Here is a 15,277-nt window from a genome sequence, read left to right on the forward strand (position 1 = left end):
GAGGTAGCTACAGTTCAAATCTGAATCGGCGGAAATTTGTCTTCTTCACGAGAGGTGGATAAAAACTTTTTACACCCAACCATTTGGTCAATTGTGCATTAAATACGGCCTAGTATTTTACAAAATTGATTTGGTCGAATTTTGCAATAAATATATGGTAGGTCCTTCACAAAAAACTCATTTCGGGCACTCAAAAAATGGAAAATGAAATTTCCGTGCAAAGAAAATGAAAGCTCCCTTAGGCAACATTGTTTGGAATTCCAAGATGCACCCTTGTGCATAATATGAGATCATTTGAACAAACTATGAGGTAGGTGTTGCTCAAATTTGCCCTGCTTCCTACTCAATGGGTGAATTTTGTTTTTTTATAAGAGGTGGATCAAAAACTTTTGACATGTAACTATTTGGTCAATTTTACATAAAATGTGGTATAATATTTTGGAAAAATGGAGTTGTGCTATTTTAGAACAAATATTTGGTAGCTTCTTCACAAAAAAACCTTTTTATGCACTAGGAAAATGGAAAATAACTTTTTTGTGCAAAGAAAATGAAAGCTGTCGAACTATGCCGTTGTTTGCCATTCCAAGATGCACACTTATGCAAAAAACGAGATCATTTTGACAAACTATGGCATTGTTATGTTTAACAAAATCAGAGTTTTGGGTCTAAAATTTTAAGATTCAAGTGCGAGACAACCGGCCAATAAGACGGAAGGAACCGCCTTCACGCGGATCACCAAATTGGGCGCAATCTGAGCCATCCATCATGCACCTATCCAACGGTGGAGCTTCTACTGAGAATCAAAAACCCTAACCCACCCACCCACCCTCCCCTCGATTCCCAGATCCCCACCCGCCTCCACCCCCACTCACCCACCCTCTCCCCCTCCCCTCGACTCCCCAGATCCATCCTCGCGCTTGGTCGCGCCGCCCTCCTCCTTCTCTCTACGCTTAATGGCTGGCACCGCAGCCTCGTCTCCACGGCCGGCACCGTACCCTCTACGCTGGCTCCGCAGCCCCTCCTACGACCGCGCCCGGAGCACGACGGCGCCGCTGTTGCGCGAACTAATCCCCTCACCCTCCGCCGTCGTTGCCCTCTCGCCCTCCAACACCATCCCCTCCAATTCCCTCACCCTCCGCCGGCGACATCCACCCTCCCCCTCGCCTTCTTTCCCTACATAGGCCCAAGATGGAGGCGGTCAGACGGCTCTCCAAGATCCGCGACAGCCACAGCGCATACGCGCCCCTCCACCTCATCGTCACGAGATTCGAGCTTGGCCGCGACGGAGGTGTTGGAGGTTTTCTCCTTCCCCACAATCGTGCGCCGCGGGAGGTGCCCCCATGTGTTTCTTCTCGGGCGACGACACAGCCATGCGGTGGGTGGGATTTGACGCCGCTCTTCCGCTCCGTGCGAGGAGGGAGCCGGCGAAGGCTCGGCTGCTCCGACTCCATGGAGCCCTTCCAGGTCCCCTTCCCCTTCCCCTCTCGCTTCCCTTTTCATCTGTGCCACCGCCCATCTTCTGACCCAGCACTTCGTATCCGATCTGGTTCGCTCCGGAGGCACTGGGTTTGGGGATTTCCCTTCTCTGAAACATGTACGGTCGCTGATGCTTGACGTGCTACCATTCTTGTAGTTGCTAGCAGAAGCAGAGCAGCCCACTGGTCATGGTGGTGCTATTCTTGTAGTCATAGTTTCACTTGTACTAAGGCCGAGTTTAGTCAATGCCACTATGCCAGTTAATCTTTGTCATGATGATTAGTTGATGAACCACCCAGGATTATCCATGATGAGCCGCAGATGTCTGGATGAAGTGCGTAATGGTAAATGTTTGATCTGTACTTCAACAACTGGGAATGATGCCTCTCACGTGCATGTGTGTGTTGCTTTTGTTCTCTGTTGAGAATAAAAACCTTGTGTTTGGAGTTGAGGCATCTGGCGCCTCTGTTGTTTTTAGTTTGTGTCCACTTTGTTCCTCTGTGGCTGCAGGCTTAAACTAATGGCACAAGGAGTTTTTGCTTATGGTCTGAAGTTTGAACATGCAAGTGTTGTGTTTTCTTCCTGCAATGATATCCACTATTGATACTAGTAGAACACATGCCCGTGCGTTGCCACGGCCTTTTGAAATAAATGGCAATCAGATTCATAATAATGTCTTGACTTTTGGTAGGCATGCCCACATGCTTGCAACGGATTCATAGTCAGAACATAGATGGTCTAACTATTAAGTACACCTATCTTGGTGCAACTTATCCGACGGCCTGTGTATCTTCTTTTATGTAGAAGTTTGATTGTAGTGTTATAAGTTTTATGCAATGGTATCTGGAATGCCTCACTGCTCAACCAGCTTGCTGTTAGAACTGGTAATAGTCATGTATTAATTTGGTACCAGTAATTTTATCATACCTGAACTCAGCTCATTTCAGATCTGTGATGGTTGTAGTATGGAACCTCCTTATAGATATGAGTTGCGTCCTAGCCATTTTAACTATGATTGGTAGTATTACTTCAGATTTGATGGTGAAATAATTAAATTGATGATGTGCTTTTTGTTAACTATATTCTAATGCATGCATACATGAGGAATGCATGGGTTAACTCATCCTTATTGATTGACCCTCTCTATTAATTGATAATGTATGCTTTCTTTGTATTTAGTAATTTATATGGTTCTGGCCTCTTACAATTAAACATTATATCTATTTTAATTATAATACTGCATTATGGAACTGTTAAAAATTGCTGTTCTGGAATTATGCATCTTAATGGAATTTCTATGTGTTCTCGTAGTTTATTTCTGATGTGTTCTCGTAGTTTATTTCTGATGTGTTCTCGTAGTTTATTTCTGATATAGTATTGTTGTATGTTTGGCTGTTCTTCAAATCTTTTTTATTTACATTATTGGTTTGCACATTCTTTCTGCTCATTGTCTGATTTTATATAATTTGCTTTCAGATGCAATACCTTGAGGAGCACCCCATCTCCCTGTGGACTGAGAAGAGCACCGAGAAGGAGCAGTTCGGTGTTGGCTTCTACCCCATCTCCCTTGCCGAGAGGGTCATTGTCAGCACGAAGCACAACAACGATGAGCAGTACGTGTGGGAGTCCCAGGCTGGTCGTTCTTTCACCGTCACTTGTGATACGTCTAGGGAGCATCTCGGCAGGGGTACCAAGATGGTCCTCTACCTCAAGGATGACCATGTATGCAGTCCAAGCCTCCTATATAGTGATTGGTTTACTCTTCATGTTGTGGTTCTGTGCTTAGTTTAGCTGTATTGGATGTTTGCTTGTTTGGTTTATTCCTGATCTGAACTGTATGATTTTTGTGTCAGTTATGTTTGCCCTGCATGAGCTAAACTCTGTTAGATTCCATGATCAACTACTGCTGTTGTTGTATGGCAAACACCAAAGGCAAATCATATTTGTGATGCAGTTTCTGTAACTTGGCATTTCTACATGGCTTGTTTATATTGGCAATTATACACCGATGATGATGTTTACCTGCACTGCTTAATTCTGTGACACTAGCAAACTTATGTGAATATACTATGCTTGATGTTGATCATTTGGTGCACTAGTGTGCAGTTCTCGTTGTCAGTTCTTGTTTTCTTGATTCATTTATACTATATGATTCAGGTCTTATACTTTGCTAGTAGGTAGCAAACTATTGTTCTTTATGGGTGTACCATGCTATTGAAATTAAAATATGAACATAGATGGATGAGTTATTTATGCATATCACTTTCTTATTTGTCGTTCACTTGCAGTGCCTACTGTACTGATATGAAAGGTCAAGCATGGAGGTTTCAAGAGCATCCCTTCGTCCTGGTAATGTTTTTTTGTTCCTTCTTAGTCTGCTGTAGTACTTTGATTTCATTGCAATCTATAGCAGTAGCTTTTTTTTCTTGTAAAGCTTCTTTGCCATGTATGTGATTGCTCTTCTGGATTCGTGGGAACTGAATCTCGAGTGCATGCTAGAGGCTAGAGCTGTAGGAGGTTCAGTTACATGCTCTTTAGTTTTTTTCCGTCAATTCTATGTTATGGTAGTCCATCCTGTACGTTTCCAGGTTTTCTAACTATATGCAAAACTTCCTGTAGGCTTGGTGAGGGATGCTCCACCAGCATCTTGCTGCTTGGCGATGGACGACAAGGACTTCCTCACGCATGAGGTGTCTTCTAAGATCTACGGTGACAAGGTAATCTCACTCTCTTCAACCCTAGTTGTTTTGTGTGTGCGGTTTCTGCAGATGGTGGTCTGTGTGGATCTTGTTATAGTTAGAGTGTTATGCTGGTGCTGGCTTGAAAGAAGGGCGGAAATGCTCAACAATCTATTTCCTGCAGCATTTAGCTATTTACATTATGAAATATGTGGACAGTAGGTATGTTTCCCATGTTATATGGTAATAACTATACATGTTATCATTGAGTTTGTTGTGTGTTTTATAGAATGACATGGTTGGCTAATTAAGCCCTGTCCGTGTATCTTTTAGAATTTGCTTCATTGGTAGCACATTCAGATATATTAATTAATTTTGTGCATGTTGGAGAATTTAGACGACGATAACAAACTGTAATCACGAATACTTGTATAGAAACTTGCACGACCATCTTGTTTAATTTTGTGATATTCCTCCATACTAGGAGCTAATCAGCTGCACTATTATTCAGCTTTCATTGGCAGTTTTAATTTCATGAAATCATCTTTTCTTTTCTATGCTCATGTTCAAGCCTGGTAGTATATATTTTTTCCAAATGGTTTGTTTACTTGATTTATCTTTTGTTTGATTTTGCTCCATCAGCTTTCCTGATGTCCTTCTACATATATATGTTGGTTGTAATCTTCTTGAAGAATGCAAGTACTTGATATTCCATTCTGTTCTTGTAGGTGAATGGAACTCCGTTGGTAGAACTCCGTTGAGGACTTCTACCCATGTTGAAGAGCATGTTCTGTGGTATCCAAGAGTAGCTAGCTTTTGTACTGGCAGAGCAGTCTATTTGTAGATCCCAATATTTATGATTGTGTGGATTTGGGTGAAGTTTGAAGTTCTTGGGTATGCAAGATTCGATGGTTAAACTGGTTGATGTGATGTGAATGAGTGTATGGAAACTGGTTGGTGTGATATGAATGAGTGTATGTAGTTTCACGTGTTCTGTTCTGTAATAAACTTATTTTAGCTGTTATTTGAAGATTTTCATATGCTTTCTCTCTTCTGTCTGTTTGATATATACATCTATATTGCTTATTAATAAGCTGTGAAAAATCTGACATTTGGGACCCATCTGTAAACTGGAGCTGGGAAAAAAAATCTGGAAATAAAAAATAAATTGACTGCAAAATGTTGTGCGCTAGAAAATAAAAAGGCCAAATTGTAGGCCAGGCCCATGTAGCTAACCGAAATTAACATAAAATACATATATTAAAAGGGCTTGCCCAAAAAATAATACATGGGCCGAATTACTGGGCCAGACCCATATAGCTAATAAAAGCACAGGAAAAAACATTAAAAAGGCCGAATTGTTGGACTAGGCCCATGTAGAAAATCGAATTGGACCGGGCTGATTCTTGTGCCACATCAGATTGCCACGTCGGATGCCTACGTGTCCTGGGGAGGCTGCTAGTTACCAAAACAAAACAATAGGCATATTTTGACCGTAAATGTCTATGACCTTCTCACAGAGAAGGTCGTTAATTTCAGTTTACGACCGCCAGCTTTTGACCTTCTATTTTTGGTCACAAAAGTTCGCAAATGAAAAACAATGACCTTTTAGTGACCAATAGTCAAGGTCACAAGTTGACATATTTCTTGTAGTGTAGCATAGCATGGCAATATAAGCAAACATAGAAGTAACTCCCAAAGGTTTGATAATAAAATAGGTAATAGGTACTACCTCATCTACTTTTCAAAACCCACAATTTAATTAATCCTAATCATGCAATGTTTGAGGATTGATCTAATGCAATAAAAACTGGGTAGTAGATGGTATGATCAAAGTGTTACTTGCCTTGTTGATGATCCGTGAAACCTAGCGATTCGAAGTAGCAAGCGGCGCACTCCGGGTACTCTATCGCAAACAAACAATCATACAATAAGTACTCATCTAATGCACAGGTAAAGCTCAAATAAGAGATCTAACCAGAAAGTTCAACTTAAGAACTCCGGTTGGCAAAAAGAAACAAATCGAACGAAGCAACGAAAGAAACAAACTTCGTTTACTAATCTGGATCCAAGTCAAATTTTACAGAAAAAAAATCTTGTTTGAGTTGGTTAAACGAAAAGAGGGTTTCGAGATGAAACTCCAAGCGCTTGAATCGCCTGATTCCGATTAACGAGCGAAAAGTTATACTAAAACGAAAATCGGATCAGAAATCATGGTCCGAAATAATCGCGGAAAATCTGAGAAAAAGAAAAACGACGAACGGGATAACGAACGAACGTTCGTTTTCTGCGGCTAAACGGAGAACGCGTTCGTTAAAACGAACGAACGAGCGAACACTCGCTAAATAAACTAAACTGGAAAATAAACCGAACCGGAACAATAAAAAATGGATCTAGGTTTTCGAAAAAAACGGATCGGTTTTCTTTGCGAAAACCGAGGCAACGGCGGCTACCTCGGGCGGATCCGGCGAACGACGGCGGGGCGGCGCGGCTCTGGTGCGGCGGGTGGCGGCGACGGCGGGCGGCGATGGCGGCTGGCGCGTAGATCGGGGCAAGGCGGCGGCGGCTCCTGGCGGCTAGGGTTTCGGCTGGGGCGCTGCGGCTCCGCTCGGGCCCTCGCGGCTTTTAAGGGCCGGCCAGGCCACGTGTCCTAGTCGGACACGACCCGGTTAGGTCGTTTCGATTTTTTTTAATAATTACGCGCAGAAAAACAAATAAAAGAAATACTAAATGGACTCCAAAAATCTCGAAATAAATTTTCTTCGACTTCTAAAATCAAGACGGACAAGATGAACATTTATTTGGGGCCTAAATGCAATTTTGAAAAATGCACATTTGTCCTAAATTCAAATAAGATAGCAATAAAACCCAAAATAAAATCTTATTTGATTTTATTATTAAATCCTCAATATTTCTTTATTTTGGGAAAGTCATTTTATTCCCTCTCTCATATTTTTGTAATAGAAATAATTAAGATAAAATAAATAAAATCAAATGATCCTATTTTCAAAATTTGATGAAACTCAAATATGAAAATAACGAAATCCCCAACTCTCTCCGAGGGTCCTTGAGTTGCGTGAAATTTCTAGGATCAACCAAAATGCAATAAAATATGATATGCAATGATGATCTAATGTATAACATTCCAAATTGAGAATTTGGGATGTTACATGAGCGTTATTGCGAACGTGGTTAGTTATAATCTTTGCTGAAAACTTGAATGTTGGCTTTACATATTTACAACAACAAGAGCAACAGAGTTTGTAGAAGTTTTTCTTTATCACTTTCAGTTTGTCAACTGAATTGCTTGAGGACAAGCAAAGGTTTAAGCTTGGGGGAGTTGATACGTCTCCATCGTATCTACTTTTCCAAACACTTTTGCCCTTGTTATGGACTCTAACTTGCATGATCTGAATGGGACTAACTCGGACTGACGCTGTTTTCAGCAGAATTACCATGGTGTTATTTATGTGAAGAAACAAACGTTCTCGGAATGCCCTGAAACTTCACGGAGCAACTTTTCAGAAAATATGAAAAATACATGCAAAAGATGAAGGCCAGGGGGCCCACCACCTCTCCACGAGGGTGGGGGATGCGCCTGCCCCCTAGGGCGCGGCCCCCTACCTCGTGGGCTCCTGTCGCCTCTCCGACTCCAACTCCAACTCTATATATTGTGTTTCAGGGAGAAAAAAATCAGAGAGAAGAATTCATTGCGTTTTACGATACGGAGCCGCCGCCAAGCCCTAAAACCTCTCGGGTGGGCTGATCTGGATTCCGTTCGGGGCTCCGGAGAGGGGAATCCATCGCCATCGTCATCATCAACCATCCTCCATCACCAATTTCATGATGCTCGCCGCCGTGCGTGAGTAATTCCATCGTAGGCTTGCTGGACGGTGATGGGTTGGATGGGATCTTTCATGTAATCGAGTTAGTTTTGTTAGGGTTTGATCCCTAGTATCCACTATGTTCTGAGATTGATGTTGCTATGACTTTGCTATGCTTAATGCTTGTCACTAGGGCCCGAGTGCCATGATTTCAGATCTGAACCTATTATGTTTTCATCAATATATGAGTGTTCTTGATCCTATCTTGCAAGTCTATAGTTACCTATTATGTGTTATGATCCGTTAACCCCGAAGTGACAATAATCGGGATACTTACCGGTGATGACCGTAGTTTGAGGAGTTCATGTACTCACTATGTGTTAATGCTTTGTTCCGGTACTATTAAAAGGAGGCCTTAATATCCCTTAGTTTCCGTAAGGACCCCGCTGCCACGGGAGGGTAGGAGAAAAGATGTCATGCATGTTCTTTTCCATAAGCATGTATGACTATATCCGGAATACATGCCTACATTATATCAATGAACTAGAGCTAGTTCTGTGTCACCCTAGGTTATGACTGGTACATAATGAACCGCATCCGGCATAATTCTCCATCACCAATACATTGCCTAAAAGCTTTCCATATATTGTTCTTCGCTTATTTACTTTGTCGCTGCTATTGCTATCATCACTACAAATTACCAAAAACACTACTTTTACTACGGTTACCTTTTGCTACCGTTACCACTACTATCATATTACTTTGCTACTAAATACTTTGATGCAGATATTAAGTTTCCAGGTGTGGTTGAATTGACAACTTAGCTGCTAATACTTGAGAGTATTCTTTGGCTCCCCTTGTGTCGAATCAATAAATTTGGGTTGAATACTTTACCCTCGAAAACTGTTGCGATCCCCTATACTTGTGGGTTATCAAGACTATTTTCTGGCGCCACTGCCGGGGAGGGTAGGACAAAAGATGTCATGCAAGTTCTTTTCCATAAGCATGTATACATGCCTACATTACATCAATGAACTGGAGCTAGTTCTGTGTCACCCTAGGTTATGACTGTTACATGATGAATCGCATCCGGCATAATTCTCTATCACCGATCGATTGCCTATGAGCTTTCCATATATTGTTCTTCGCTTACTTACTTTCCCGTTGCTATTGCTATCATCACTACAAAATACCAAAAACACTACTTTTACTACTGTTACCTTTTGCTACCGTTACCACTACTATCATATTACTTTGCTACTAAATACTTTGTTGCAGATATTAAGTTTCCAGGTGTGGTTGAATTGACAACTCAGCTGCTAATACTCGAGACTATTCTTTGGCTCCCCTTGTGTCGAATCAATAAATTTGGGTTGAATACCTTACCCTCGAAAACTGTTGTGATCCCCTATACTTGCGGGTTATCAGACTTCTTTGTCGTTACTAAAGTCTATAGTAACGAATTTGACTAGGTTGCTCTCAAGGAAGTCCTTAAAATCCTAGCACTCAACATCGGCATGGCATATGTGGTAGACCAAGCATAAGTCATGCACGCAAACATGGATCACATTGGGCTTCTTCCTCTCTTCGTCCTTTAGATCCTTGTCTCGTCCCAGGACTGTGGTGTACTCAACATCTAGCCCAGCGACCCACTCATCATATGAGTCTTCGAACATGCGTCTGAAGCGAGAAAGGCATCCTTTCACCGTCGCGGAAGAACGGGTGTAGATGATGTCGAACTCATCGCCGGTGATGGTTCTAACCTTGTACACACCGCCGATCGGGGAGATTTGGGACGCCATGGATTTGGGAGGAGGGTTAGGATTACTGGAACTGCCGTAATGTGAATGGACGGGACGACTAGGAGCAAACCACTGTAGTATTGAAGGACGTGCAGGGACGAGTAGGAGCGAACTGCCAGTGTGCGAACGGCAGGGTAGTGGCTTTCCATTCTCCCATGATACGGGCTTCCGGGAGCCCTTGGATCTGAGATCGAACGGTTGCATGGCGTGATTCTAGACCTATGGGTGAATATCCTATCCTGGAGGGTTATTCTGCAAATTTTCAGCAACTTAGCATGCGACCGTTTGATCTCAGATCCAAGGGCTGCCAGCATCCCGTATCGTGGTCGCGCCTACCACGACCGTCGCGTCACTCATGCGGTCGCACCCTTGGAGATTTAACACGGTGCGTTAGGCTATCTGATGTTGGCATGTCATACATAGTCATCACTTAGTCACCCATACTACAACAAGGTTTTGGCTATAAGTGTATTTTTTTTACTTCTCTCTATCTCTTTCTTCGTACTCCCTCCGTCCCATAATATAAGAACATTTTTTACACTAGTGTAGTGCCAAAAACGTTCTTATGTTATGGGACACATGGAGTACTAGTATTTATTGCATTTGCCAAGGAGTGACCTCTTCCAATGAAATGGTGTTGCTAAGTTTGCTTCATTTAATTAGCTATAGACTCAAAATTGTCTTTTCACCTAGGTACACGGCTTAGCACCGTTTCTTCCTTGGGTCACCAAACTAGTCTCTCTCTTCTTGATTAACTTGCCACATCAGACTTTATGCCTATGTGGCAAGCTTAAGGACCTGTAGGAGCAAGTAAGTACAATAGTGCGCTTTACAGGGCATTTTTGCATATGTGGAGGAAAGAGAGGCAAGGAAAAAGTGGAGAAGTAGGCTCTCATGCAAGAGCCAGCCTCTACTACATGGTGGAGCATTGGGAGAGGCACCTATATGGAGGTGGTCAGGAATCGGGAGACTCACGCCGGTCGTAGCGCCGCAGTTAAAATGATAATGGCAAGCCAAATCACGGGGCCCCACCTGTCCAGCAGTAACTCGCTGTCAAATCACACAGCCCTACGTTTGCCCTACTCCCTCATCTTCTCGCATCTCTGTCGAACCGACTAGGCGGAACTGCCCCGCCTACCGCGCAGGAAAAGCCCGCGCAGTATACTCCCTCCGTCTAGGTGACCAAGGTGGAGAGGAAAACGAGAGAACTTAATGTTTAGTACTTCGTATTTGCTAATGCTGGTTGTAAAGGTACTAGCCTTAGCAATTTTGATGAGGTGTCATAGAATTAAATGAAGAAAGAGAGAGAGTTGAGTACTATGTGTCATACATGGAAATAAATAAAGTACTACATGATACTAATATATGATACATGGCGCAGGAGTACTAAGTATTATTAATACAGTTTTGCTAGAACTCATCTAGATGAGATATAATTTGGTCTCATTCATCTTTTATAGCCATTGGATGTGATGCTATATAAGGTGCATGTGTGCTGATGTGGGTTGTATTTGTTCTTGTGCAACGAACTGACCACTGCATGTCATGTTTGATAGTCTCAAGTCATTAAAAGCATACAAGCCCCACATCTCTTCTTGGTTGATTCCTCTATTTATGTCAAAAAAATAAGAAACAACATGAGAGTTAATGCACCACGCCTATCTGTTTACTATTTGGTTTTCGTAAGATGACTTAATACTCACCTAGACGGAGGGAGTATTTGATTTGACAGCGGGCGGCGCAGTTCCTGATACGGCTTTAATGCAGACGAGGGAGGGAGTAGCGGTTCCCGATATGTTGAACGACCAATGCATCCTCCTTCAATTAATGCATGAGGGAAGTAATGGGAGGAGGTCTGGGAAAAGAGGCTGCACGATGTGAATGCAAAGCAGTTTGCCCTCATTGCCCTCATATGAAGGCGCCCCTCCATTCCAATGCATCTACCACATCGTACGCACCTAAGCATTTGCCTAAGCACCTACACTAAGTGCAAAAGAGCTCAGTCTAGACCCATGGAGGTGATGCGCGTGAGCGGCCAGCTGCTGCGCCAGATGGTCCACGATGCCGGCCTGCGGCATGGCGCCGAGGATCGTCTCCAGACGGTGCTGGAGACCGGCTGGTGGATGGCCGCCGTCGACGCCAACTACGACTCTCAGTTGGACCAGATGATCGTTGCCACCAGCAACAAGTTCACTGTCCTCAAGAAGCTCGCGGACGACATCGCCGTACTCCTCCAGCCCACGCGCCCGGGCTCCTCATTGCCTGCCACCCTAATCGGCCTCCATGGCCGAAACCTCTTTCAAGCACTAGTGGCCCTGCGACTGCCCGCCGACGCCACGAAGAATGTCCACCTGGAGGTTGCGCTCGCCGCGAGGCACCTCGCCCTGCAAGAATTCGTCGACCTACATGTCCATGTGTCCGAGCAAATCATGTACATAGTTATCTACAAGGCCAGTGAGGACGCTACGACGTTGGCCTTCCTCAACCGGCTGGAAGCCTTGGATGCCTTTGCTGAGAAGCACCTCGACCTCGCCACAAAAGCCGCCGCTCCTTAGCCGCCGGTCGGTGGCCTGGCGCACTAAGTTGAGGAGGAGAAGGTCGTACATTCGTGGATCCATCTTTCTTCTTGTCTTCTGTAACCACCATTGCGATCGCATCATCGTGGCCTTAATTATTATTGTGCTATTGCATTCTCATTCCAGTCAATACCGACATGTGCGATCCCTTTGCTTAAGTATATGCATCACTGTAACTAGTACTCCATCCGTCAATGTATAAGTTGTGCTTACCTTTTCCATCAACTTCGTGCAACGCGCGGGCATCTTGCTAGAAACACTAGAATATGTCTATATAATCCGTATGTGATAGTCCATTTGAAATCTCAAAAAAGACAAATATTTAGGTACGGAGGGAGTAATATATTAGGAGTATATCAAAACAATAGTGATTTCTTTCAAGTTTGTGAACAAATACTACTATTCTACTACTTTGGATCCGTCGCAACGCACGGCACATTGCTGGTAAAAGGAAAAGGCATGCCGCGTTCGCGTCGCACCCCCACACGCCCGGGAATCGGGAGTACAACACGGCCCGTCCGGCACGACACATAGCTTAGGGAAGGCGTGTTGCCTAGCATTTTCACTTTCATGTGGGACCGCTGTTGAGCAAACCGACACCCCGCCCGCCGCCGGGTTGGAAAACAGAAACGAGGGGAAGATCTAGCTGTAGCACGGAAGCCAAGAAATTTGGTGTCAGACGGGGCTCATTGATAGAGTAGGAGCATTCCGTACTAGTACTACTCCTACTAGTACCAAGTTTGTACTCCTAATACTATATTACTAGTACTACCACTATACAACTAGTAGGTACGTGCACGGCACAACATCGTAGGAACAAAAAACGGGAAGATCTTGTTTTGGGTGATTTATCTTTTTTTCAATCAACATAGTATGATGTGGGGGGCACCCATGAAGCTTATGTGGCTTGGTTGCATGGCTACGGAAGGTTAGAGAAAAATAAATAGATAATGTGTTTAGAGTGCACTCCACTAAATAGATATACTTTGGATCCATTGCAACGGACCGGCACATCTATATCTATACCCCCTATATAGTGTGTGAAAAACGTTGAAAGTTGGTCGTTGGATGAAGCCAATCCGACGGTACAAAGATGGCAAATCCGAGCACTACTGGCCATTGGATATCACAATACAAAAAAAATACACTTCCGTGATGATACGTGTTTGTCACAGTAGGTCGTGTTTTTTGTCATGCATGTACATCCATGACGAGTTTATGACAGAATCAAGATAGTCATACCTATGCTGTCGTAGAAGTGTTCCATGACATTACCAAAATTATCATCACGGAAGTGTCCACTTCCATGACGATAAATCGCGCGTCATAGAAGTGCTTTCGTCAAGGGTGACCGACACGTGGCATCCACCGTAACGGAACGCTGTTAAGCTATCGGGTCGGGTTTTGGATCCGATAACCCGTTAACAGCCCCGACCAATGGGAAATTTCCACGTGTAAAATTCTTATTGGCCGGAAGAAACACGTATTAGCTCGTCAGTGGGTCAGATGGGCGCCTATGTATAGTCAACACGTGCCACGGCCCACCACTGGCCCATTTAGCTTACAAAGCCGTCCCGTTTGACTTGGTCAAAAGTTGACGGGCTGGCCCATGAAAAGTCTGTTAGCGGTCTCTTCGCAAATAGCCCATTTTACGGCCCGTTAGGCCCTAAAGGAAATCGGCCCAACAACGTCATGTGGACCGTCGAATATAACACCAGCCCATTTCACTTTCGGGCCATGTATGGCCCACGACGTCTTTCGGCCCATATGAGGCCTTCGTATCTTTCGGCCCTTTACAGGCCCATGGTGACTCTAGCCCATAATGAACATTAATTTTCTTTATACCCGTTAACGGCCCGTGATTTACATGGGCCTTTTCCAGCCCGTGTTAGATTTCGGCCTATTGACGGCCCATACGTTCTTGGGCTCCTTTTCGGCCCTCGATTACTTCCGGCCCGTTACTGGCATGTTCCCCTAATGGGCCAAATTCGGCCCATGGCAAGAGTCGGCCCGTTACTTGCCTGTTCCCCTAATGGGACAAATTCGGCCCATGGCAAGAGTCGGCCCGTTACTGGCTTGTTACCCTAATGGGCCAAATTCGGCCCATGGCAAGAGTCAGCCCATTTCTGGCATGTTAACCCGTTGCGCCGTTTCCAGCCCGTCCTATATTTTGGCCCATTAACGACCCGTTATGCCTGTGACAGAATTAAGCCTTTGCTGTCCTACGGCCTGTTAACGGCCTATTACCGTGCTGGGCCGATACCAATTACGCCCGATTACGGCCCATGTAGATCCGTTTATCCGACGGCCCGAGGCCCACTGATTACAGGCCCATTTATCGACGGCCCGTAGGAGACCCATGGATCCTATGGCCCGTATATGGCCCATGGTAGTTGCGGCCACTAGCAAACCAGGGAAAAACAAGACTAGGAAATAAATAAGGCCGAAACTAATGCTAGGCTATTAAGGCGATTGCACAGATTACATCCACTCGGCATCAAAGATCGCCACTAGTGCAAATATAGGGAACACCCTACACTATACAAAAATGGCTTGTTGTTTTCTTCAGCCGGTGGCTGCACGTTAAGAATAAATTTCGTATTGCACCAAAACTAATTACAACTATATAACAAAAGGAAGGTTGGCATAAAACTTAACAGTCTAGCAGATAAATGCACCACCAGAAGTTCAGAAGCTCAGTTCATTTGACCTGACTGTTATGTTTTCATGTTGTATTGTCCGATGGAGCACCATAACCCTCGCCTTCATTTCCCCTAGGCTCCTGAACAACATAGCAAATGTCTGATAGTCTGGTTTCAAAAGCATGCATATCTTGACGACATTGAGCAATGTTTCTCCTTGTTTCACAAAGGGTCTCTGTTAGGGAATGGACTTGTGTCGGGAGCGCAGATACAACATTG

At 44.1% G+C, this 15,277-nt stretch overlaps 1 protein-coding gene across 6 annotated transcripts; it reads left to right on the plus strand.

Annotated features, from left to right (window-relative positions):
* The first annotated feature begins 861 nt into the window (after positions 1-861).
* Positions 862-5,201, plus strand: LOC125536835. Of its 6 annotated transcripts, none has more exons than XR_007295237.1 (6): positions 862-1,594; positions 1,776-1,820; positions 2,953-3,198; positions 3,765-3,825; positions 4,096-4,193; positions 4,883-5,201. XR_007295237.1 is itself a non-coding variant. In XM_048700115.1 (4 exons), the coding sequence occupies exons 1-3, from the start codon at positions 1,189-1,191 to the stop codon at positions 3,777-3,779; spliced, it is 537 nt and encodes a 178-aa protein (XP_048556072.1). In that variant the 5' UTR covers positions 862-1,188; the 3' UTR covers positions 3,780-3,825; positions 4,096-4,802. The 6 variants fall into 6 exon arrangements, 1 of the variants encoding a protein (XP_048556072.1); XR_007295239.1 differs by having other exon boundaries at positions 862-1,464; XR_007295236.1 differs by having other exon boundaries at positions 862-1,820.
* Positions 5,202-15,277: the final 10,076 nt, after the last annotated feature.

This window comes from Triticum urartu, chromosome 2, assembly GCF_003073215.2.
Source record: "Triticum urartu cultivar G1812 chromosome 2, Tu2.1, whole genome shotgun sequence".
NCBI lineage: Eukaryota > Viridiplantae > Streptophyta > Magnoliopsida > Poales > Poaceae > Triticum > Triticum urartu.